The 26,868-nt window shown below is 40.5% G+C and overlaps 1 protein-coding gene across 2 annotated transcripts; it reads left to right on the forward strand.

Moving 5' to 3' along the window:
• The first annotated feature begins 506 nt into the window (after positions 1–506).
• On the forward strand, positions 507–7,430 carry LOC139756709 (uncharacterized). Of its 2 annotated transcripts, none has more exons than XM_071676391.1 (6): positions 507–1,609; positions 3,574–4,038; positions 4,730–4,938; positions 5,364–5,514; positions 5,851–5,919; positions 6,325–7,430. In XM_071676391.1, exons 1-6 carry the CDS (start codon positions 1,528–1,530, stop codon positions 6,705–6,707), a joined length of 1,359 nt encoding a protein of 452 aa, XP_071532492.1. In that variant the 5' UTR covers positions 507–1,527; the 3' UTR covers positions 6,708–7,430. The 2 variants fall into 2 exon arrangements, with proteins under 2 accessions (XP_071532492.1, XP_071532493.1); XM_071676392.1 differs by lacking the exon at positions 507–1,609 and adding an exon at positions 2,510–3,134.
• Positions 7,431–26,868: the final 19,438 nt, after the last annotated feature.

Raw genomic sequence — 26,868 nt, forward strand, 5'->3', positions numbered from 1 at the left:
ACGTGTCAGTGAACACGGTTCCGTCCACCATGAGAGGTATGCTCAGAAGTTGTAAATGATAAACTTTATAAATCCAAATACATAATGCTTTCTCTACTTATTCATCACCTAAAATGTGGATAATTTTTCCCACACGTGATAACAGGTGACAGGGGAATGATTGTAAACATTTCATCATGCTGATATAACATTCACTGCCCATCTCTCTCTCTCTCTCTCTCTCTCTCTCTCTCTCTCTCTCTCTCTCTCTCTCTCTGACGCATAACCTTGCCCTTGCGACATTGTCGTACGAGATGCGTCACTACCTCAAATTAAGAAAGCATCCAGAGGTAAATGTCAGCACAAGGTGTGACAACTGAGGCCTGTTGTACCAAACGTGAGCACTGCGATAACCTGAGAAGCTTTTCCAAGAGAGAGAGAGAGAGAGAGAGAGAGAGAGAGAGAGAGAGAGAGAGAGAGAGAGAGAGAGAGAGAGAGAGAGAGAGAGAGAGAATGTGTGTGTGTGTGTGTGTGTGTGTGTGTGTGTGTGTGTGTGTGGGTGTGTGTGACATTTAGAACACAGTCTCCGTTAGGATTAGTCAAGACAACCTGAGGCAAACAGTTCAACTTTACGTAATTTCCTATGACGTCAAGGCTGGTGAACATGGCACCTCTGGTACTTCTATTGCCTTGATGATGGTCGGTCCACAGGTCGTGCTGTACTGCTGCTTACCAGTTTGGATGTTCCCACTGCGTGAGTCTGCAGCCTCAATTTTGATGATATGTGAGACGGCCACTGCCACTTTGCACTGTAGCAGTACCTGTAGTAGGAGCTCTGTAGGTGTAGTACCTGTGGTGACACCACCTTCAGCAGTAGCACCTGCGGTGGCAGGAGTGCCTGTGGTAGCAGTGCCTATGCTAGCGGCTCCTTGCATCCGTCATAAGACACTACCGAATAAGTCAACCCTTCACGAAGCGTCACGGATCCTAATATCGATATACATTCTAACCCAGTCATGCCCCTTGCCCTTCGTCATGTCGGCCTCGGTCATCTTTGGTTACGGACACGGCGGAAACCGTAGGACCCTCGTTACGTTATCTACCAATCTCCTAATCCTGTTGGTGCCGTAGACGCTGCAATCTGAGAGGTCAGTCTGGTGCGGATATGACTAAGATTATCAGAGGAAACAGATGTGTATATCTCTTGAGGCTGGCTCCCTGCTACTCCAGTTGAGCTGCTGGTGTCTCTAAGTGATCGTCACTCTCATCCTCTCCCTCTTCTTTCGAGCTCTTCTATTCCTCCCAACAACTTCTGCAGTAGAGTACTCGTCTGCAGTTACTGTGAAGAGGGAGAGAGGATTCAACTCAGGTGCTCGAGCCTGATGGAATACGTTCCTTGGCGAAGCGCCTGCTGAGTGCAATCATTTGTTGTTGACTCGCACGACTTTCCTGAAGATCCACCAATGCTGACGTGACCTCCGGTAGCCTGACTCCTCCACACGCACACACACACGCTCTCGCTGTCTCGGGGCCTCACAGACCTGAAGCATGAGGCTTTTGCTGGCTGCGCTGTGTTCGGCGGCGCTCATGAGTATGGGCGCGGCCCAACACCCTGACGCAGACGCTGCAGGTAAATCATTATTAGAGTTTGTACACTGGTCCAGGGATGGGTATTGTATGACTCAACCCTCCCAACACGACGTACCTCACCCTAACAAGATCTCGTCAACATAATGCTCAGGGAACGTTTAAACGTCAAATACAACACTTGATGTCCAGGTGATTTTCACATTCGATGAAAGATAATCTGATCAAAGGTAACTCTAAGGATGTGACTTGTCGTGTGCGCAGTAGTATATACCTTGTAACTGTTGTGGTGGGTTTTGTGTTGGTCATACCGGGATCCAGCTGGAAGCACGTATTAGCCAATATGTACATAGTGTCTTATGAGACTATAATAATAGTGCATTACTCGGACATAAAGCCACTTTTGATCACCATAGAGACTGAAGAAACATTTTCTACATCAAAGATACAAACTGACCTGAGGAGAAAATGTTGTTGGGCTCTGTTCAGTCTCAAGTACCTATGATACAATCATTACTGTGAACCATGGACGAATATAACAAGGTGATCACTGACCTGACCAGTCATAGTAGCTACCGACGTGACTTACAGCAGACAGGTCAGGTCAATCAGGGTTAAAAGGGTTACCTAAGATCACCTCACTCAGTTCTTCCTGTTCTAGGTACGTATATAAATCATCCGAGATTCTAAATGAACGCTACTTTGAAAACGTCATTTACAAAAATTTCACAAATTTCTCTTCTGAAAAGTTATTTTGGTTTACACACACACACACACACACACACACACACACACACATATATATATATATATATATATATATATATATATATATATATATATATATATATATATATATATATATATATATATATATATATCCTGATGTGTGCGTGTGTGTATGTGTGTGTGTGAGGAGGGTGTCATGGCTGTGGTAGAGTAGAGGAAGCCAGTATCGCGGTGAACGTCAGCTGGAGGGCCCACCTCCGCCACGCCACTGTCAACACACACACATCCGTTGCCTCACACCGACGCTCTGACTCACCACACTAGACCTCCGCCTGCCTGACCCACGCATTGTTATCACTTGGACGCGTTTGAGTAATTCTCTATAGAGTAACGTGCTTACCAGACCAGATTATCAGTAAAGGCATAAACCGTGAAGAGAATATGAATATGTACATGTGTATATATGTATGGGTCTATGTATGTGAATGTATGTATATGTATATATGTTAATACTTATATATGTACGTATATGGGGTGTATAGACGTTTATGTTTATATGAGTGTAAATGAGTGGATGGTCGTTTTTCGTCTGTTTCCTGGCGCTACCTCACTCATGCGGGAAACTGCGAGGTAGCGTTAAGAATGGAGGACTGAATCTTAGAGGGAATATCCTCACTGGGCCCCTTTCTCTGTTCCTTCTTTTGGAAAATTGAGAACGGGAGGGGAGGATTTCCAGCTCCCAGCTCCCTCTCCTTTACACTGAGCCATTCCGGTTATCTGTCGTACAGACTCCCAGATGTCCTGCCTTTGTTATCTTCAGTGCTTCTGAACCCACTGAGGTACGTCATATCAGATTAATGTTGTTCACACAGGATGAGATTTTAGTGATAACATTGTTTGTCATGTCGGTCTGATATGCAAGGTCTCACGCAGCTGGATCCTGCCTCAGCTTACTCTCAGTCGTTCTTTGTGAAGTTCTATAGAATTTCTGAATGAGTAAAGTTACTCAAGAAGTATAAGTAAAGTTACTGATCTGTTGATAAGGTTATACGTCATGAAGAGAGAATCTTGTGAGGTTAGTAGGTTGGTTTTTTTATCTTCCGTAAACGTAGGTAAACAATATACACAATGTGATCGCATCAAATACTTAAAATCAGGTCGACAATATCGGTATTACCAGATGATTTGGATCAGTATCGGGCAAATATATGATGGGATGAACGAATGGGATACAGTCTTTACTGGCTACTTTGACGTTATTTTCTTCATTTCCTCCAGATTGTGTCGTGTTCGACGAGAGCAGTGACGCCGATAGCAGCGACAATTTACACGTCAAGGAATTCGAGCGTCGGGTGTCGATGGGCGTGTTACCACAAACCAACATGATGGCTGGCAAGCTGCTCCTCACCTCCTCCGACACTCGCCACAACTGTAGTATCCAGTTCCTTGCCGAGGTCATCGTCGCCAGCTGCACCGACGGCGACTCCGTCATCAGGAACTCTGGGACCCACAAATGGCCGTTCATCTTCTCTCAGGGGGACATGACCGAGCTGTGGCTTCAAGTAGGAGACGATGAGGTCGAGGACGACCCCCAGATCACCCCGTCTACGGATCTGTTGCTGGTGGGGCGTCGTGGGAAGCACCGGGGACATCTGCTATTCCCCTCCAGCGGTCTACAGCCTCCAGTCCGCCTACGGTGGAAGGCGCTGCAGAATATGAAATATTACTTCAACTGCATCACGGGTAAGTTGCCGGATTCATGGATTCAAAAGAAACCAAAACTACTAAAATGTATCATGAAGAAAATACAATAGCCAATCTAGAAATAGAAATCAATATGATACAAAATGTATATACAATGGAATGACAAGAAAGTAATAAGGTGTTTACGTAGCATTCATGAAAAGTGTATTACTCAGACTATAAACTTTATGAAAAAAACTCAAAATGAAGTGAATGCTCGTAAACCTTCCACTAGATCTATCTGATAATTAACGAGAAATGTTGACAAAAGTCATAACCAACGTTTGATTACATGAGCCTTGGACAATACTCAGATAAACATCAAATTTCTGTTTCCGTCTGCATCATTTTGCTCCAAAATACCTATTTTAGATTTAGATAGATTTCCACTCTACTGAGACTTTGTGATGAGCGTTGTGTGCACCCATGATACAAATCTGATATATCTACAATGATGTAGACAATAGAGTAACGAATGAGTCGTGGTGTTTACTGCCAGCAGCACTTCTTCCGAAGCACCTTTTCCTTACCAAATCTTTGGTTTTCCTGTAACTGAGTGATCCTCTCTCTGATTTCTTCGTCTGTTAATCTCATAAAGTATGAGTCAAACAAATATATCTAAAAGAAAAAAAGAGATTCTTTGTTTTAGTTTTGTTTCGTTAGTTTGATATTTTTTCTCACTACGTTCAAGGATGTTTGTTTACGAGGGCAGGGAAGACGCAGCCTGGCGAACACTCAGTTTTCCTCCGTCAGGATAAGAGCTTTCTTCAGCTAACCTTGACCTACAAGTCGAGCGTCCGAGGTCAGCATGTTGTCAACGTGACCTCGGATGACCTCGGCCCTGCACGGGACTTGAAGAACGTCACTCTGGTTTGGAATGATCACGCTGGGACAGTTGGGGTCAGTTGTTTGTTCTTGGTTTTCCTGTCTTACTTGATTGTAGAATTTGATATAATCTGGTGCGTATGTTTGTGAATTACTTCGTCTGTTGATGAAGGTGACTATACCATTGCTATCTCACCACTTGATGTAGAGTATAGAGCAACATACCTTCAGAGTCTCCCACATCTACACTGTTCTTTAAGCTACATGTACCTCAATCCACCTGTAGACTACAGATATCATTGTGTCTCACTGTATCTCTACTTTCCTGTATACTACAAAGGTCTCTGTAGCTTTCTGTGGCTTCACCATCTACAGACAGTCATATCCTGGTACACATATCTACATACATCTTATCATAAAAGCACAATATGTATATCATGTTATGGCCTCTACTTGTTCTTTCCTTGCATCTATCGAAAAACTGTTCTACCTTCCTGCAGGTGCTTGTGGACGGGGCGCCTGTTGCAAACCTTTCCAGGTACTCAGCGCTCAACGAGGCTGGGAAAGTGGAGGCAGAGGTAACAGAAGGACTCGGCTTCGTATCCACCTGTGACCTTCGGTATCAGAGAGTGGCAGGACCTCCTTGTGCCGGTAAGAGCTAAGGTCTTTGGTACTGATGTTGATCCTCATGTGCAGTAATGGCGTGGTGTTAGGTCCTACATTATCTTTCTCTCACTTTTTTCTTATTCATTTCATCTTTGTCCTGATTCTTGGTCTTATTCTCCTTTGCTTAACTGTCTGTTTCCGTCAGTTTTTCTGCTTTCTTGTCTTTTTTCTCATACTTCCCTTGTCCTTTCACTTTTACCTCTCTCTCTCTCTCTCTCTCTCTCTCTCTCTCTCTCTCTCTCTCTCTCTCTCTCTCTCTTGAAGGGGCCAAAAGACCAACTGTTGTGTCCTGTCACTCATATGTTCATACCTCGCCTGCAGGAGGAGATCGAGGCCGGCCTTACGATGACCTGAATGCTACTTCGTCGTTGGCTGTGGCTGATGATTCAGGTGAGAGGAGACGATCCAATACTTACTTTGATTACGTTCCACATATGCCATTATTGCACGGTTAATCGGGCGTTTCCAAATACCATTTAACAGAGAATAAATCTACATTTATCATATACAGGAAGCACTTAAATTCCTATTGATTTCTGTTCACATTCAATGCAAGAGGGAAAATTTGGATGATAATGAACACAACTCATGTAAATGTTCGAAACATTCTCTTATCACCATCAATTAAATGTTCAGAAGACTGAACCTACCTTTCTACACCGCAGTGTTGACGAGGACTTTACCACACAAGCTCTGTCTGTGTAGACAAACCTGATTAATCAGTACGGTTTAGGGTGTAAACTCTCTCTCTCTCTCTCTCTCTCTCTCTCTCTAACCCACTGTGACTCCCCGTAGACTCCTCGCTGGACGCCTCCGGCAGCAGCGATGCAATTCAGGTGATCTCGGCGCTGCTGGCTGTGACCCTGGTGTGTCTGGCCACCACCATAGTCTTCGCCCTCCTGTACTACCACACCAACAAGAAGCTACAGTGCCTCCAGAAGGCCACTGGGACCACCTCTAGCACCACCACCACCAGGAACTCTTCTGTCCGATCCAGCCATCGTCGCAAGGAACCTGTCCCTCTGCAAGATAACGAGGATAGCACTAGCCTATCAGAAGCTACCTTAGCCCTGTCAGAGACCGTGATGACGCCAGCCCCGACCCCTGGCTCACTCAGTGAGACAAGGTCACCCAAATTCGTCTCAACCAAAGATTTCATTGATCTTGATCTTAACTGAATCAAGGAGAGGCAGATGTTGTATGGCTATTTGCTCAATTTATCTCTTCGTGCCAAAACTCACTGCCAAACCTGATCTTGCTCTTCTAAGTGTATATTTCCTGACGAATTTGGAAAATAAAAAAAAGAAAAACTGCTAGAAACATAGTGTAAACATCAGACAACAAAAACAATTACTAGTCAATCACACTACATTATACTGTAGGGTAGAAATATCAAAATCGTCTGTGACTGGATTAGTCGGTGTTTAAGAAGCATAAATGTAACATTATTTTTAGTGATAATCTCTAATAGCCAACGCATATATTAGCAACATACGCTTTCCTTGAATACTTTTTCTGTAAAAGGACTTTCTTAAGATTGACTTACTGATCACATAAATGATGTAAAGTATAATTTTTGACGAATAGAAATTTATAGTTGATATACCTCTGTACAATAAACTGGCATCAGTTTTCCACACATTACTTTCCATTTATCTATCTATCAACTTATCTCTGTTATTTTGCTTTTCTTTTATTGTCAGTCTGAAATAATCCATAATGTTTACTGAGAAAGTCTTCATGCTATCAGAATTCTGTATTTCATTCTTTATGATTACTTTCCCTTGTACGTTGTGATGATTATTTCTTTTCTAAAGAAGAAAATATTCTTTTTTATGTATTCTATTACGTATGTGAATTATGTGTGAAACATAAAAGAAATGAAGCAAAAGATACTGGAATATTGTGTTTCATTTTCCACCGTCTGGTGTCGTGTGACAACTTTTCTGTGTAAACAAAGGTGTCACGTGACTGGGCCATCACCTGCTCACAGTTCTTTCGTCAGAACTCACACAACATATGCAGGTACTCAAGTAGGGATCTAAGTATTCAACTAGTTTTAGATATAATAGTTTTAAGATGGTAAGAACTACATGCATTACAAACCGTTCAAAACGAGTTCAAACCAGTGATACAAAACATAGTAAACTATTGTGATTTCTGGTTGTTTTGACCTAAGGAAGTATTGACGAAATGTGCTCGCGTGATGAGAAGCAATTCCAGTAATGTAACTCTATATGTTTTAACGATTATTATCTTGGAAAATATCTGCGTATGTATCACTAAGTATGTATCTTGTTCCTTTTCTTTTCTACTTTCCGTCTAGTACCGGCAGGAGAAATTATAAGATAAACGAATAAACGGTATGATAAGGAAATGTGCAGGTATCCACCCGCCCAACCAAACACAGACGAGGTAATTGCCTTCAACCATTATTTTTAAAGTCCAGACTAGTTAGTTGTCCACCACTTATGGAAGAACGGACAGCTCTCGGTAAAGGCACACACACACACACACACACACACACACACACATATATATATATATATATATATATATATATATATATATATATATATATATATATATATGATCAAGTATATTCCTACGAGTCCATGGGGAAAATGAAACACGATAAGCTCCCAAGTGCACTTTCGTGTGATAATTACGAGAAAAATATAGCAGTCGGTTGATATACAACGAAGAGACGTAGCTAGGACGCCATTTGGTAAACATGTGATTGTCCACATTTAGTGAAGCTTATATATTAAGTGAAGTGCTCTTATTACTAGAACACTGGAGGAAGGTCACACTAGATGGAGTGCGAACCGCAGGTCAGCCAACCACACAGCGGTTGAGGTCGACATTGCGCGTCGACCATAAACACGTCATCTACGGATTTCATCATCTTAAATGAGAGAGAGAGAGAGAGAGAGAGAGAGAGAGAGAGAGAGAGAGAGAGAGAGAGAGAGAGAGAGAGAGAGAGAGAGAGAGAGGACCAATTAACACGCAAGCACATATAAAGTTAGCGTGAAATACATTAAGTCAAAGCCTGTGTCAATTTACTATTGCAGATATAATCACATTGCTCATATTTCTTTCTTCACGTACGAATTACTTTCAGCGGCTGTGCTGTCAGCGTGGAGACTGTCAGGATCGTCAGCTGATTATGCCGGGGAGACAGGAGTATCTGCTGACACATCCACGATGTTAACGATAATGGTGCTGACGGTCGTAATTGTAAAGAGGCATATACCCAGCGACTATTCTCCAGTAAAGATTTCGGCTCTAACTGTCCTTTGTATTTCAAGTATACGGTTTATTCTCTCTGCCGTAGGAGTGAAGGGATGAGTGTCTGTTGGTGGTGTGGGGGATAAAGGACGTCAGTTGGGTAGCGTAGCCGATGGGTCGAGCCCCTCTAGGGGGAGGGGAGGGGGACACTATAGATGCTTGTTATTACTGAGAAACTTTTTTAAACGCATAACACTTTAAAGGGATGAGTCGCTGATATATGACGTGGAGGGCGTCTGGTCCTGTTTCTCACTGTGGGTTTATGGGTGAGAGCGTGGGAGAGGAGAAGGTGGGAGAACATGGGAGAAGGGTTGAGCAAGGGAAAGTTAGGCTGAGTAGGAAAGTAGAGAGAGAGAGAGAGAGAGAGAGAGAGAGAGAGAGAGAGAGAGAGAGAGAGAGAGAGAGAGAGAGAGAGAGAGAGAGTGTTGGTAGGAAACAATGACCGACATACAAAGTACTTGAAAAAGACCATGGTAAGTTAGGGTGAGTTTTCCAGGTGACGATCTCACAGCTGAGGGTGTAGATGATAATGTATTAACTTTACTGTAAGAAAAAGATTTGCTCGAGAGCGATATGGAGGAACTAGTAATCAGGAGTGGTGTTGTTGGCAAAGGAGTTCAAGAGTGTAACCGTTGGCAAGAGTGCTGAAGAATCAGGTTTAGTGAGGGATTTAGGCAGCTAAGGTGTTGAAGATCTTTTGAGTAGGAGTTCTTCAGGAATTCAAATGTGTGAGGCTGCAGGGAGAGAAGTTCAAGAGACGGGTGTAAGCAGAACCTTTCAAGAACTGTGCTGTGACCAGAAAATTCAATAGGAAAGGTGTATGTTCAGAAGATGGTAAATATGAAGTTTGGCTACAATGATCCAGGATGTGGATGTGGCAAAGGAGAATTCTTGAGAGGAAGTGTGAATTAAGACGTAGGAAGAGTTCGGGTAAGAGTTCAAGCGTAGACGACGGGAGTCTAAAGGTGAAAAAAGAAATATTCAAAGAGTCCAAGTATTTGTGATGGCGACACAAACATTCGTATTTAAGGATGACATTTCAAGTAAAATTTGATGTCTTGTTAAGATTCTGAGAAGTTTTACTATGAAATGTTGTGTGTAGACATGACATGGCAGTAAATGACGTTTGAGAAAGGTCATTATAAAATCGCAAAAGCTATAGAAAAGAGTAAACGTGAAGCGAAGACTAAGTAACGGAGTGTGAGACGTGAAAGAGACAACATGCTTGCATGAAGAATAAGGCGTCAAGCACGAAAGACAGTCCAATAATTTGCATACGTCCGAGCGAGTCTGCCTTATAATTTTGAGCCATAACAGCGCCTTCACTCCAGCGTGATAATGATACCTGCAGACCCTCATGGCCAGGAGACAGGTGTATAATTATGCATGTAGATAATTAGGCAGGTGTATAATTACTTAAAAGAAATATATAACAGGCTACGAAAAATAAACAGCAGGAGGTACTAGATAAAGGAGACACGTGTATATTTAGAGGGAGAAAACGTTGGAGAATAAACACCTGAGCAGATGTTTATCATCATTAACAAGTGGAGAAAATTGCTTAGATCATCTTCAAACATTACTTAGAATTCAAAGACGCATAAGCGTAACACTGTAATATTATTTATCATAGATTAGAACCAAAGACAAGATAACAAACACAGAAACGTAGATCAGCGCCGGAGACAACACACGAATCATTATTATCTCATAGAAGAAGTTTTTCTGTTGCCTTAAGGTAATATATGAAAAGAAAGAAAGTCGACAATGCGACGTCTGTCATGTTAACACCGTAGACTTTTTCACACAACGAACATTTTCTCTTCAAGTTATGGTCTTACATATGATAATTGCTCATTATACCGCCAAATAATGATAATCATGATAATAATCTTAATGAATATAATAACAATGAGATTATCATTATTATTGATAATATCAAAAATATTGATAACAATGCTACTAATGATGATAATGATAATAATGATAAGTGATGATATTTCTGTCTCTTTTTCTCTTTCTCTCTCTCTCACACACACACACACACACACACACACACACACACACACACACACACACACACACACACACGGCTGCCTGGTTCACAGAGTCAACAGTAAATCTTTTGCCTAATTACTTCCTGATGTTGTCTAAAAGCTATATTTTTTCTTTCTCTTGCTTATCTATTTATTGTTTGTGCGTGTGTGTGTGTGTGTGTGTGTGTGTGTGTGTGTGTAAACAGAGGAACCTTCGCTACGTTCACAAGGGAAGTGTTGTCTTCCTGTATCAAGAAAAGCCAAAGTCAATTACCTTAAATCTTATCTGGAAAGATATGTCCGTCAAGGTTCCGGTGAGGTGATGGTTCCAGTGTGGCACCTACAAGTACAGGGTTACCAACGCTAGGGATATCATCATGATCATCTGCAACTTACATACGAACTTAAGCAAGAAATTATTTCTTATACCACAGAGGTCCTGGAGCATATTGCTTTCCACACTCTAACTATGGTTGGAAGAATTGTGTTAACGGGTTGTTGTGATGGAAGGGTTTGCATATTGCCTGGTGACTTTGATTTACGCCAGATCACGCCAATATCATGGCTGTCAGGTGAGTAGATGGAGGTAGCTGGCTATAAGTAGCCAGAGCCAGAAGAAAAGCTTGCACAACTGGTTTGGGAATTTCCCGCCGGTTTTTGTATATACATACATATATCTTTATTTTCTCTCTCTCTCTCTCTCTCTCTCTCTCTCTCTCTCTCTCTCTCTCTCTCTCTCTCTCTCTCTCTCTCTCTCTCTCTCTCTCTCTCTCTCTCTCTCTCTCTCTCTCTCTCTCTCTCTCTCTCTCTCTCTCTCTCGATGTGCCTGTGTGTGTGTAACTAACTATTTACTTATTCTCATTGTACAGGCAGGGAGTTTTACACTTTGGGGGCCCATCTCTTCGACATTCTCTACTATCCAGCTCCCTAACTTCTATACACTGTGTACATTTACCGTGTCTTCGTTCAGTTTGAGCCATTCCCCAACCACTCCTCTATTGTAGATACATTGCTTTACGTCTTTCCTAACATGTTTCTTTCTTAATATCGTGTATTGGTCTGTGGTTACTCTATCTCTACATCTCTCAAAGAACTGTTCACTGTCTGCTTCATAAAACTGGTTTAAACACCTAAAGGTTGTGATCAGGTAACTCATGTGTCGTGCATGATAGGCAAATGAAAGACCTGTAACTTTTGCCTGTAACTCAATGCACGTCTTCACTTACCTGTGTGAGCTTATGTTCGCGATGATGGTGAACCTTATCATCTTACTTTCCTACTTTGATGAATTAGCCTCACAGTTTAAGGTGCAGATGACGATCAATATTTTTTTTTCTTCCTTCGTTGTGATCTTCATCATACAGGCATTTCATAATTCATATGAAGGTGTAACCTGTTCTCAGATGAGAAATATTTCTTTAGTACGTACACCAGTGATTACATTATCATAACTTTATATCTGTAGTTTGGTAAGAATGTCACATCATTATTACATCGCTTCAGCATTTTGAATTAGGATGGTGGACTTACATTTTCACTAAATAATCTTGACATGGTTTATCAGGTGCAAACTCTGTTTATCTCCGGGGAACATCATTGGTTCACATATATCTAGACAAAAAGAGAAACTAAGGAGAATCATCTGTACCACAAAGGAAATCCTTTTCTAATCATACTTTTATCACAAAAGATATCCCAATACTGTAGACTTATCGACCTGTTAATCTTCATATTTCAGACTCCCAGACTATGGAAGGGACCCACTAATATTCTTTTTATCTCCCCATCGCAACTCCAGGTATGAAACAGGTGTAACAACACGAGACATTCCTTCCATAATTGAATACTACCCTGAGAAAAACAACATCACATCGGCATGGCTGGAATAGCACTGATGATGAGAATCCGTCAACCTCATCTAGAACTATCATAAAAGCTTACATGCCTAACCGTAACCTTTCCATTTTGATGTCCAGTGTCAGAGGCTACGACGCAGTATTTGTCAGCCAGGAATGCAAGGGAAACTTGAAATTACACGTTTGTCCATGAAATATGCGTAGCTGGGTCATTACATCATACAAACATGTAAATCACGCATTTTTTTGCGTATGGAACTTGTGGAAAAGGTACTGTCTGAGTGAGGCAAGGGGTCGGAGGGTTGGTAATCTTACATATGAGAGGGAGTTGACCGTGTGATACCGTGGTCATTGCATTGATCATGCTAATGGCGCTTTACATCTTCGTTAAGCATCCTCACTTACCTGTTGTTTGTGAGGCTAATTTCTCCCCAAACCAGCTATCATCTTTCCTTAGGACTCCGGGCTGGGGTTCAACTGAATGGTGGAACTTCCTTCCGTTTACCTTTTGCGATCTCCTAAGGGATTATCTGTCCAAATACAAGCAGATTAATTGAAATTTCGAGGGCTGGCAACCAGCAGAATCGTTTCGCTACGGGTTAACGAGGTGGCGGGTAAGCAACAGGGTAGGGGACGTTTGTCACTGACCCCAAATTACCTACAATCATGGGATGATGAACATGAGTGGTAACCAGGTTCTTTCGGAACAGTTAATGACACACATAACGAGATGAATGTTCCCCTGGCTGCAACTCAGTACTTTTAAAACACCAAGCATTTCCCACTTGTTCTGGCGCTCTTCATGGAGGTTTTCCAAGCTGTCCCAGGCATGGAAGTGTATGACTGGGATAGATCTTCGAGGGGACGTAACCAAATTGGATCGCAGAAGAATGTAGGAGGAGCAGTTGTACGGGGTGTCTGATAACTCTAATTATAGGAGAAGAATGAAAAACTTTTTCGGTAGTATGACGACACGGCTTATTAATGTTATGTTATCCTGAAGAAGATATATGACAACTTATAATTTCCTTTGGATAAGTATCGGATTTAACTGTTATGCCGAAGACCGGATTAATTCTTCGGGTCAACAATGTATCACTTGTTATTCTTTAGGTTCAGTGATATGTGATACATAGTTCTTTAGTCAACAATGGTAAGACCGGAAAACATTATTAAAGAAAGTTGTTTCAATGATATACGGTCTGTTATACTATGCTGTTCGTAGATTTACTACATTTCAAGCAAATGTACACACACACACACACACACACACACACACACACACACACACACACACACACACACACACACACACACACACACACATCATCTCCAATAAACCGTTATCAATTCATTTATTCATCCATCATCTATGTCTAAAATACATGATCACAGTTACTGTACATTCCACTGATAAATATCTAAGGTGATTCTAAGCATCTGTTCTTTGATGTAAAGAGAAAGTCGCCATTTCTTACGTAGTCTCATATAATACTAGAAAACCCGTCCCTCCCACTCCACCTGGGCCTACGTTCATTAGACAACCCGTCCCTTCCACTTCCTGACCTACCCCCACTGAGGAGCTCTTCCCTCTCAATGTACCTAGACCCACTAGAGAACCCATCTCTCCCACTCCACCTGGGCCCACGTTCACTAGGTAACACGTCTCTCACTCCCTGAGACCTAAGTCGCACTGAAGAATCCGTCCCTTCCACTCCAGTAGACCTAAGTCCACTAGAATTAACCTGTTGTAAATCTTTCTGTTTCCCTGACATTATTGTCAAGATATAACTTTCACAGAAAAGGAAGCTGACGAGAATCAATTTATTTCTTCCCACTGGTAATTACTGAGTAAACCATAGAGGCGATTAGTTATTAGGTAGGTAGACCAGTGAAGGAGCATGTGGGTAACTGGATGTTTGGTTCATGTGTGAGGGAGGAAAGGGATTTGATGGAGGGGAGACATAGAAATGGAACAGGGAGTCAGAGATATAGAAAGTAGTTAGGAAAAGAAAGAGGAAATGAAGGAAAATTAGTATACATATATATATATATATATATATATATATATATATATATATATATATATATATATATATATATATATATATATATATATATACACTAATTTTTTGTACGAGTCCTTGGATGGACTATGAAATACTAAATACTTCAATTTAGCATTAATATCCGTCTTGACACATGGCGTGCTCATCCCACAGATTTCTCTCTCTCTCTCTCTCTCTCTCTCTCTCTCTCTCTCTCTCTCTCTCTCTCTCTCTCTCTCTCTCTCTCTCTCTCTCTCTCTCTCTCTCTCTCTCTCTCTCTCTCTCTCGTACATATATGTACGCACACGTACATATATGTACGCTCAAAACAGGTACCCAAACATCCATATAAAGTACTGTATTATTGACTCACGTTACCCAGCTTGCTATCATGGTACCCTCCATGCCATCATGGTACCATCCATGCCTTAATTTTCAGCCTTACGAACCACCATCCCACACAGTATCTTCTAACATCAAGTCAGTCACTCTCAGTGCTACTTGTGTGTGCCTATAGTTCATGACAAGGCTCATAGTCTTAATTATTTTACTTATCAGTATCTCAAAAAATCATCAAACTGTATCAGATTCATTTCAAGAAAGCAAATCTTAGAAAATACAATGGAATACAATATATTGAGGATGATGTGGAAGTTAAAGGCGTAGCAGTGATGTATAAAGGTAGGAACACAATAGATAATATTGGACGTGGACTAAAGTGATATCATATTGAGTGGTCAATGTCATGACGTAAATAAAGGTGAAACAAAAAGCCAAATTTAGGCACACAAGAATCCATGGTAGAACCTCATTTTAGAAAAGAGAAAATCATATATAACTGTATGTCTTATGAGTTTTACTATCAGAAAAATTATACCATTTGAAATCTTCGATGCATGTTTAACATATCAAAAAACACTGCATAATAATATACTTACATAAGAATATGATTCTCAGCTCATCATTCTTCTCCTTCGAATAAACTTTAGAAAATATCAGACGTGAAGCGGGATTTTGAGGAACTTTTTAAGTGGGAAGTAGATTGATCACTTGTAACAAAGTGTGTAAACACCGTAGAGTTTGTATACCAGGTCTTCAAATCCGTGTTTACTGTGTGAGAGATTTGTGGTTTGTGTGTGTGTGTGTGTGTGTGTGTGTGTGTGTATGTGTGTGTGTGTGTGTGTGTGTGTGTGTGTGTGTGTGTGTGTGTGTGTGTGTGTGTGTGTGTGTGTGTGTGTGTTACAGGGATAGAGCTATACACTCGTGCTGGTCCGACTCTTCACCTTATCCATATATGTGTGTTTCATGCCACTGTATACACTCACCGACTTACATTGGGTATCTTTGCACTGACCAACCACAAAGGAAGCAATGTGCTGGGTGTGAACCGGCTACCTTGTCCCTACCTGAGTCCAGGCTAGTGATTGGTTCTCGTGGACACACACACACACACACACACACACACACACACACACACACTACATACACAGGTATGCATAGAAAGAAATACTCTGGTTAAATTGAGCAAAGACCTCAAATGAGAGATTTGCTTTCATGGTGGAGGAAAGTTACAGTAATATACTTCATGGTCATCTGCTGGGTCCAGTAATACTTGTAGTTCATCAGATATAACAACCGGGAAGACTGGAACACCATCCTAATCATTCTACAAATAATTCCAAGTTGATGAATAGGCTAACTTATCTTGAGGGATGGAATGCTATATAATGAGACATTCATAAGTCGAAGGAATATATGGCTGGACAGATTATTAGGTTTGATCTTAATGAACATAAAAGAATGAAAATAGGAAGAAGTTTCCTTACTATTTTAGAAGACATAAACCTCAGAAATCAATTTTTGAAGGAGAATTAGGGACTGAGATAATGCCTGACGTCACTGGAAAAGAATTATAGGAATCGTTGTGTGAGATGTCGAATACATTATGCCATGGAACGCCGCGATAGCCTTTCAAAACATGGACAAAGAGATGTTCAGGAAGATTTCCACGATTTATGTTCCACCTACATCAGGCTACGCACTACGATTATGGTATACTCATTTGAAAAGACATAGAGATAGATTAGAAAATGTACAGCGTGATCTCTTGCGAGATAAGTTCGTGGAGAGACAGAGGCAAGAAAGGCATGGAAGTAACTCTGACTCACAATACCTGAGAGAAGAGGGGTTGTGGGGATGTGGAAAAATGACTTTATGGTTCACGAAAATGGAATTCTGTATCATCGTAAACCTGTTCCTGGACACCTGACGGTGACCAGAGGAGAACACAACGAGTTCCTACACAGTAAGATGTCAACGGAGAATGTTAGGAAGTCCCCACATAGCAGCAGGCTGGATGACACATTGAGCTACGCCAGGAGGCGTCACAACAAGTACACTCACTCCATATGCATACGAAGAGGGAATTACTCTCAGACACACTTAAACAGACAGATGTTAACTTATCACCTACCCGCTTATACACACACACACACACACACACACACACACACACACACACACACACACACACACACACGCACACATCTTATACAAAGATTCGTTTCGTGTAAATCACGATAGAGTGTTCGTCTTATTCAACACTACATTATAATCAACCTCCTCTTTTCATTTCGGGAACACGATTATAAATCCTGGACAACTGTAATTGCTGTAATATCTCAAGAAAATACTATGTAACGTTAATGGATCTGAAACCTTATAAAACGTCTTGTCCTGTAGCTTGAAAGTGATAGCAGGTCATTTTCAAAACTGGTTTGAGGGAATAAAATACTACATATGAGGTATACGTGATGGAATATACTGTGATATCATACACATTTCTTGTAGCACTGAAGATATATACTTGACAACCCTTCATTTCATTTGATTCATTTTCCATCGCTTAATGTACTGAGGGTCAGTATTAACATCAGTGTTAAGGAGAGTGATGATGATTGCTATTATGGGATTTAAAAAATGTAAATTAATTTTTACTTGTTACTGAATGAGGTATTTCGACGCTACTGTACATGCATAGACACACACACACACACACACACACACACACACACACACACACACACACACACACACACACACACACACACACACACACAACACATATCTATTCGTATGCCTATTTACGGATGCTTCAGGACCCCTTTTCTGTAAAGACGTGGGCTTATATTTAGATCCCGTTTCCCGTAGCTCCTGCACCTCCAGGGGAAATGATGGACGCCTTTGGAGTTAAGAGTTCTATGGCGAGACCACATTCCCAGAGATACAGCCTTGCTACACATATTCGTCCATGTGTTTATACATATGATACAAAGTATGTCAGGAATTTCCTGTGAAGTGAGTCAGAACCCAGACGATGCAGGGGCAGGTCAGTGCTTTACTGTGCAACTGGTCAAGATTTTACGGAGGTGGAAAATTTGAAGCTTGACAGTGAGGCAGTTAGGGCTCGATGGAAGGACTGGTTAAATCTTGGTAGTGGAACAGGTCAGAATATGATGTTAGAAAAGGTTGAAATACGATGTTGGAACAGGTTGGAATATGATGGTGGAACAGGTTGAAATACGATGTTGGAACAGGTTGAAATACGATGTTGGAACAGGTTGGAATATGATGGTGGAACAGGTTGGAATCTCATGGTGGAATAGTTATGAGTTTGGTGGTGGGAGAGAATAGGGACCAGACTGTGATGACCAGGTATGAGTCATGTATTACCCGTAAGCCAGTAGATAACCTTGGTGGGTATGGTGGGATATGAGGAGAGTGGGCACCTCGGGGTTGGAGGGTAGAGTAGAGGAGCATGTCAATAAGTCAGGGTTGGGTGGGTGGGGGAAACCTAATTACAGTACGTACTAGAAACAAGAGTGAATGACGACAGCATAACCCTGCCTCTTCCCCTACTGATTGCCATGCTCGTATGTGTTATGGTTGTTCATGGTTATCCATCACCTGATGCCAATTATCTCTCCAAGATCCCTGTCTGAGGAACACGCCTCTCTGTCTCGAGGGCAAGGGGTGGGAGGTGGTCATCTCAAGATAGAGCAGAACTTCTTGCTGTAGGACGGAGGAGATGAGGCCGAGGAGCAACTCTTAAATGGGTGTATTAGTGGCGCACTAGAGCAGGTATGACTGGATCTTCATGTATCGAAGTGGGTGAGACTCGGTGTGGTGGCCACGCTTCACTGCTCGTGATGGACAGACCCACGTAAGAGAAACCTAGAGAGGGAGGCAGCTCTGGGCTGGCAGCAATGCGACGTTAACCGCTGCGGCCTCTACCTGATGGTTCTGCCAAGCGTCATCATAAATCTGACTGTACGAGATCAGACACTTAAAACTGTGCTTGAAGGTGATTGTTGCCCCGCAAGTGATGCTCATTGAAGCAGGCGCGACATTTATGTGTTTATGTTGCGTTAGGATTAGTGACGGAGACCCCAGTTTGTGACGGAGATGCCAGTTTGTGACAGAGATGCCAGTTTTACCCGCAGATGCTTCGTCACGCAACAGGGGTGAGTGGTATGTTCGAACGCCACTTTTTGCAGAAGTCTGAGGTCAGAATACCCGATGGTTAACTTACTGCTCAACGATAAACTTTGTACCATACGTTAGGGGGAAGTGTATGGTATCAAAGCGTTACAATGGGATGCCTCTAAGTTACTGTCGCTATAAAGGTGGAGCTGACTACCTATTGCCGAAGATAACTTACCCCTTTTTATTCGGGTGTGGTTGGGAGGAACACAAGAACTGACTGCAACTTCAAAATATAGGTATCTGTGGGTGTCCATCACCCAACAGTCTCAGACCCTCGAGAATAGGCTACAGAACCCATTTACTGTAACAACGTTCACTAGGGAGCCCCTCATAGTGTCATTACTCTCAAACTATGCTCCTTCCTGGTGAAAGAATTATGAGATACAATGCTTCTTTTGCTTGAAATTCCAAAATATTGAGATAATGCAAATCAATTTGCCACTTTTCGCTTTAGGTTTATACAAAGGGCAGAGTAAATAGCTGGAGTATAGTGCTTATGACAACTTTGTAAACTAAGAAGATAATTAAGGAAAACTGGTGATGTAGGTAATGGAGAAAGCCAGGGGGTCAAAGGTCGTAGGTCAATACGGTGAGGAGGAAGTGAACAACGATTTCTAATTGAGTTCGCGGTTCAGGCGAGAATGTTGGGGTCTTCCTGGATGAGTAACGGTGATGGAGGAAGGTGCAAGACTGAGTCCGACGCGGTTGTTTTAAGATAATGAATGTGAAGCGATATGGATTCGTCTAAGGAAAAATATCTCCACAGAATTGTCCCCAAAACACCATAAGTGTATCCTTGAACACCCCTAATACACGGCAGAGATATCCCAAAAGACACATTCTTGCAACTACTATTATCTATTGCAATGTCAGTAAGGATCATAGGTTCTTACTGGTGAATAGTAGTGTTTCTCCTACTCCTGCTGTTACCATCATTACCATTGTGATTGAATTACTATGTAGTGTTTACAATACTCGCGCGCTCGCGAGCATGTGTGTGTGTGTGTGTATGTGTGTGTGTGTGTGTGTGTGTGTGTGTGTGTGTGTGTGTGTGTGTGTGTGCGATGGGGCCCCTACCTCTCGAATGATTTTTATATCGCCCTATCGACTGCTTGGATCATTAAAGCTGTCAGCTTCAATATGCAAACACCATTTGTAAAATGATGAAAACGTTCTTTGCGTATTCGGTAAAATTTTAAGATCATTAATGTATTCATTGCTACAACCTGCGTACATGTGTAATATCTCATTTATACAATATAGGAAGATATCTTTGCGTTCGCACAGACCCATTCCTTAAGCGTTCTTTATATACGCCGACATTTTGCCTGTAGGGGCAGCGCGTAGGGCTCACCACAGGAAATTTAGATCCAAGACCAAGCTTTTTTTGTGTGAGACACGTTGTCAAGTGTTATGAATTAATGCCAACAACCCATGTGTACGTGTAGCAAAGAGAAAAGACAGCAATATTGGCCAGGAAGGAAACCTGACAGCTAATGTAGAGTTGGCTGATTGCGCCACCGTTACTAACTCTCACTGTAATCACCTACCTGTAATTACCTCCCTCCCCGTAATGGTAGAGGGAGTGAGTTTTACGCTCTTGGGGCCTTATCTCTTGAAATGTTTGTATCATACAACTTTTTGAATTTCTGTAAGTTGTTTATTTTCACAGTCTCGTAACTTAGTTCATTGCATTCGTCGACCTCCTTTATACCATAAAGAAAACTTGTTTATATCTTACCTATTATTGCCTTATGTAATACAAAATTTCTGGCTCAGTTTCATCTTATGGACTCTAGTTGTTTTATCCTTGTATTATCCTTGTTTTATCCTTGTTCAGATCATCAGGGTGCCTTGGAAAGCCAGACTTTGTTATTAAGTCATGATATACTCTTTTCTCTTCCATAGCGTATCTGTGGGTGCGAGTATTTACATTTTATAAAGAATGGATGCGAATCTAAATATATTTTGCTGTTCTCGGGAAAATGTTATCACAGAATTGTGTTGAGAGTGCAATGGTGTTACTTAAGACCAGCTAATCTGCATGCTGAGCATAAAGTTTGAACGATGTTTTCTTTGATAAACCGTTGTGGCACTACACTTCCTGATGCATTAAGATAATGTCTTCTTCATGATTGATTGCTTGACTACTGCTACCACTGCTGCTACCGCTATCAGTGCTCATGTTACTACTACTACTGCTGCTGCTACTACTACTACTTCTACTACTAAAACTACTTCTAGTACTGCTACTACTACTTACACTACTACTACTATACTAATGCTACCACTACTATTACTATTACCACTATTCTATAATCATTATTACTACTACCACTACTACTACTACCGTTAATCTATTACTGCTACTACTACTACTACAACTACTACTACTACTACTAACACCTCGATTCCACTACTACTACTACAACTACTGAAACTACTTGCATTAATGCCATAACAACAATTATCACTGTTTATATCATCACCAATGACATTACTTTCTGATGCGACGGTGCAATCTATTGCCACTACGGTACTTAAGATCGTCGTAGTAATACTCGCAAGTGAAGAGTCATGAGCTCAGTATAATATTCTTGAATCTAACGCTAATGCTAAGCTATAAGTTGGACACTCATCTGAAACAGAAAGCAGAGACGATTAATCAAAGTGAATCTTTGATAGTAGGACTTCATCTGCACTTCAGAACAGTTTGTCTTTGGTTTTATTGATTCCTGTAAATTTACATGGCCACCAACTTCATTCTATTATTAGAGAAATATGATTTAGTAACTTTCTCATTAACGTTGTTACTCGTCGTGGGATACGATTACGCTCAGTGATGCCAGATAGTGCCATGCACGGTTTGAAAATCCAAATCAAGCCTCAAATTAATCATCTTACACTTGTCTCAGCTTTTATGATATGAATTCATGATTATACATGACCCCATTAATGCATCTGATTACGTGTCTGAGAGTTGATTAGTACAGTAAGATTTTCAAGATGGTTAGCATTCACAGAGGATGATAGTCACGTGATCTCCGTCTTATGTATTAAGAGACAACGATCGAATGGCCGCCTGGTGATTATGCATGTGTTAATGACATGGTGAAGAATCCAATTAAAGTTTCGGTAACGTTAATGAACGTATATATATATACATCTGAGGAAAGAATGAAAAGATGAGTTGGCTTTGAGCTAACTGCTTCCCCGGTCCGGGTTCCCAGAGATAGTGAACTTACTCCATGTTTTCTCTTTCTGCCCCCCCCCCCCCTCCACTTTATTTCTTTAACATTTATTTCTATTCAATCACATATCAATCCTATTAACTCACACACATACTTTCATATCCTCAGTGACGTCCTAAGTGGGATATTTATCAATTATTTCGGTCCTATATCTGCAATAGCCGGAGGAAAGATTGGTACTTACTGACGCGTTGAAATCACCAAATAAAAAAATACAATTTTTCCTTTAATGAATGTTTTCTGGCGATCTACCACGTTATCTGCGACGATTATATCATTAGGATATGCGTAAAAAGCTGGTGGATGTGAAGACATTGCTTTTTGATAAAAAGTGACACAGAGATACAACTAAAAATTCTTATCATATGAGGATCAATTATTTGAAGAATTGTCACGCATTCTTTAAATTTGGATTATCTAAATCAGATGCATTATTAGTGTGAATGGCTGTATCCTCTCTGTACTTCTATACATACATATATATATATATATATATATATATATATATATATATATATATATATATATATATATATATATATATATATATATATATATATGAGTGTGTATGTGTGTGTACGTCAGCAAACCAACATGACACCTAACATGAAAGCAAAATTGTCGACGAAAACGTTTCCTAATTAACACTAGGTGTTCAGATATAATTTTCTTGCCTTAATGAATTACACTACATATGTAAATGGCAGAAAGTAGACTATATTGTACAGAAATAAGAAAAAAATATTTAGAAATGATATGAGGCAAAGTTAGTTATAAATTTTTCTGTTGTAAGGTTAGCAGAGAAGAAATAAAGATCATTGGAATAGATAAAGGCGCAGCTAAAGAACACTTAAGAAAAGTTATAGAGAAACAATCTGATGAACTTCAGGTAAAAAAAAAAAAAATATGAAAAATTTGGAAATACAAGCAATTTTGCCACCGTAAGAGGTAAACCATGAAACAAAAGTGAAACACACACACACCCACACACACACACACACACACACCCACACACACACACACACACACACACACACACACACACACACACAGACTACAAAATTCTGGTGCTTGAAGAAGAATGTAATAAACCCCCGAAATAAGTATTAGAAACTCGTAGAAGAATTAAGCGATCAGCAAAAATACCAAGTTAAACATGCTAGAGGCAGGAAGAGGAACACTACAAAAGAAAAGACAGAAAGGTAAGCTCCCAGGCAGAGCAAACAACGAGAGAACCAACACCTTGAACACAATTTGCAAGCTGTGAAGCTGTTCCTTGCTTCCTTGCTTTGTTTGTCTGTTACGGAATTGGTGCTGACCTCACGGCTTTGTTCTGGTCTAGGAATGAAGTCCACCGCCTTAGTGGAAAGGTGGGTGAGTGGAAGGACAGTAGAAAGAAATACATATGGGCAACTGATAGTGGTTTGGGAATAGTAGATGTGCTATTCGCCACCGTAAAAAACGTAACAGTATGCATGGGTTAGAGAGAGAGAGAGAGAGAGAGAGAGAGAGAGAGAGAGAGAGAGAGAGAGAGAGAGAGAGAGAGAGAGAGAGAGAGAGAGAGAGAGAGAGAGAGAGAGAGAGAGAGAGAGAGAGAGAGAGAGAGAGAGAGAGAGAGAGAGAGAGAGAGAGAGAGAGAGAGAGAGAGAGAGAGCGTTTCATATTTTCATAATGAATATGGGTTGTGCCACTTGTGTCATATCCCTTCAATTTAAACATAAATGCATAAGTAGCTAAATATCATTATGAATAATTAACAAAAAGAAAAAAGGAAAGATATAAAAAAGATCAAAAACACCTAACTTATATATATATATATATATATATATATATATATATATATATATATATATATATATATATATATATATATATATATATATATATATATATATATATATATATATATATTCTTTTATAGTTTGTAGGTTTGATAAGCATAGTCATGAAGGTTAAATGTGCCCGATATAATCTAACACAGTGCAGGCTAAGGGTCACAGAGTCTCTAATGGAAAGTAATAAAACAATCTATCTATTTTTGGTCAACGTTTCATGGAGGCTGGAGCCATGCTATGTCGTTTGACAAGAAACGCGTCGTTAACAGGTCATAAAACTCTCTGATACATCAGGCCAAATCGTGACCTGCAAGGAATTTCATTAATCATGCTATACTTTTGAGCGATAGCTTGACTATAAGTTTCAAGAATCTTTTAAACTTGAAGAGGAAAAATGATCATCGGACGAGAAGTTTTTAGTATGTGAATACCGCTAAACCGATACAGACCAAGCATAGAAGACTACTATGGAAGGGAGTTATAGAGCGAAAATATATAAAAATTTTCATGTTGCTGAGGAAAAATATACACATACTATATTATAAATTTGTGGAGGATAACAATATAACCACACAACAGGTGATAAAAGTGGAAGACATTAAACTCTCGAGTCAAGAATATGCACCGTCTCTTGGCTGGCGTGTCAAGACGTTATCTCTGGTGGGTGTCTAGTCATCAGTGAACATAAACGTGCACTAGCAATTACCTGAAGCTGTTGGCAGGATTAATTGTTGATCATTAGTTTACAAGCGGCGAACTTCAACGGGCCACTCATCAAACGTGGAGTTGTACAGCCGTGGATGAGGGTAGAATGACATGCTTATGGGATAACACACACACACACACACACACACACACGCACACACACACACACACACACACACACACACACACACACGCACACACACACACACACACACACACACACATACACACACACACGCACACATACACACATACATATATATATATATATATATATATATATATATATATATATATATATATATATATATATATATATATATATATATATATATATATATATATATATATATATATATATATATATATATATATATATATATATATATATATATATTATATATATATATATATATATATTTATATATGTAGTTAGATAGAGATATGTAAATAAGGACGTAGTTGCCAAGGTAAACTGACAGAAAGTGAGATATGAGATTCAGGTTTTCAGACATATTCTAAAGTATGTATATTTACACTCGTCTAACCAAAGGTTCCTATGTGCAGTACAAAAAAACCATCACCAGTATTACACTTTGTATGCAACACACATAGGAAGTCATGAACAAAATAAGGAATCCATTAACCCACCCGATATTTATAAGAATTAAGAAAACTGAGAATTTGTAAAATGAATCTGTATCCAATAGATAAGGACGTATTTGTGTTTACGTATAGAGCAAGTGTCAGTGAAGACAAAAGGTGATTGGTGTGTTTACAGATATACAGGCTTAAAATGCACTTTCTATTCACCTAAAATAACTCTTCTTCCTTCGTAAAGGGCAGCCGATGGTATCCACCTCTGTTCGCGAAAGGATCAACAGTTGGAGAGGCTTGTTCTATGACGTCAGGAGTGGACAGGGAGGAGGCTGGAAGGACGATGGATGAGCGTCTCTGTTGATATAGTATACAATCATGGCGGTGGAACTTATATTTAAGGGCCATTACCAGCGGCAGGCCAGCCCACACCTACAGATAAACTGGCGAAGAATAAGATTTGAATAAAAATGTTCCACGGTGCGTGGACTTGGTTCTGGCCAGCGTTGTTGATCATGATGATTAACGCCCATCAGGCACCTTCAGGTGAGCAGCTTATTACCACAAGACAATTGAATATCATAAAAGGATGAAACACACACACACACACACACACACACACACACACACACACACACACACACACACACACACACACACACGCGTGTGACGGTCTTACATAAGTGTGATGCAGTAATCGGGTCATCTTATTACCCATGATGGCTTATTCATTGTGCCACATCTGACGCCTTTGCCATCAGAGTGTTTTCTTTTCTGTCTGGTTGCTGAAGAGCATCAGCCAATTTAGTGGTTAAGACTCCATAGGGAGTCACAATATAAAGACATGGCTCTCTATGTTAGACGTCATTATTATAGATCTGCAACCTTCAACGTGAGAGAGAAAAACAAATAAGTCATATGTCTTACTATGTCCTGAGTTGCTTACTACTGATTAAGGTAATCGTGACCCAGGAAACAAGTTTTGGAAAAGGAGAGGAAAACATGCCAGGCCCTCCAGCATGTCAGACCCTCCAGCTTTTAGATAGATTGTTGAATGTAAATGCATCTAATTCTGGTTCAGGAGGCCTCCTCCCTCCCATTACCCTTCCTTCAGCCAGTGAAAACCATTATTTATCAGGAGCAAATCTTACCGCCTGGTCGGATTTTCATGTTAG

The sequence above is a fragment of the Panulirus ornatus genome, chromosome 23 (assembly GCF_036320965.1).
Source record: "Panulirus ornatus isolate Po-2019 chromosome 23, ASM3632096v1, whole genome shotgun sequence".
NCBI classification, from domain to species: Eukaryota; Metazoa; Arthropoda; class Malacostraca; order Decapoda; family Palinuridae; genus Panulirus; species Panulirus ornatus.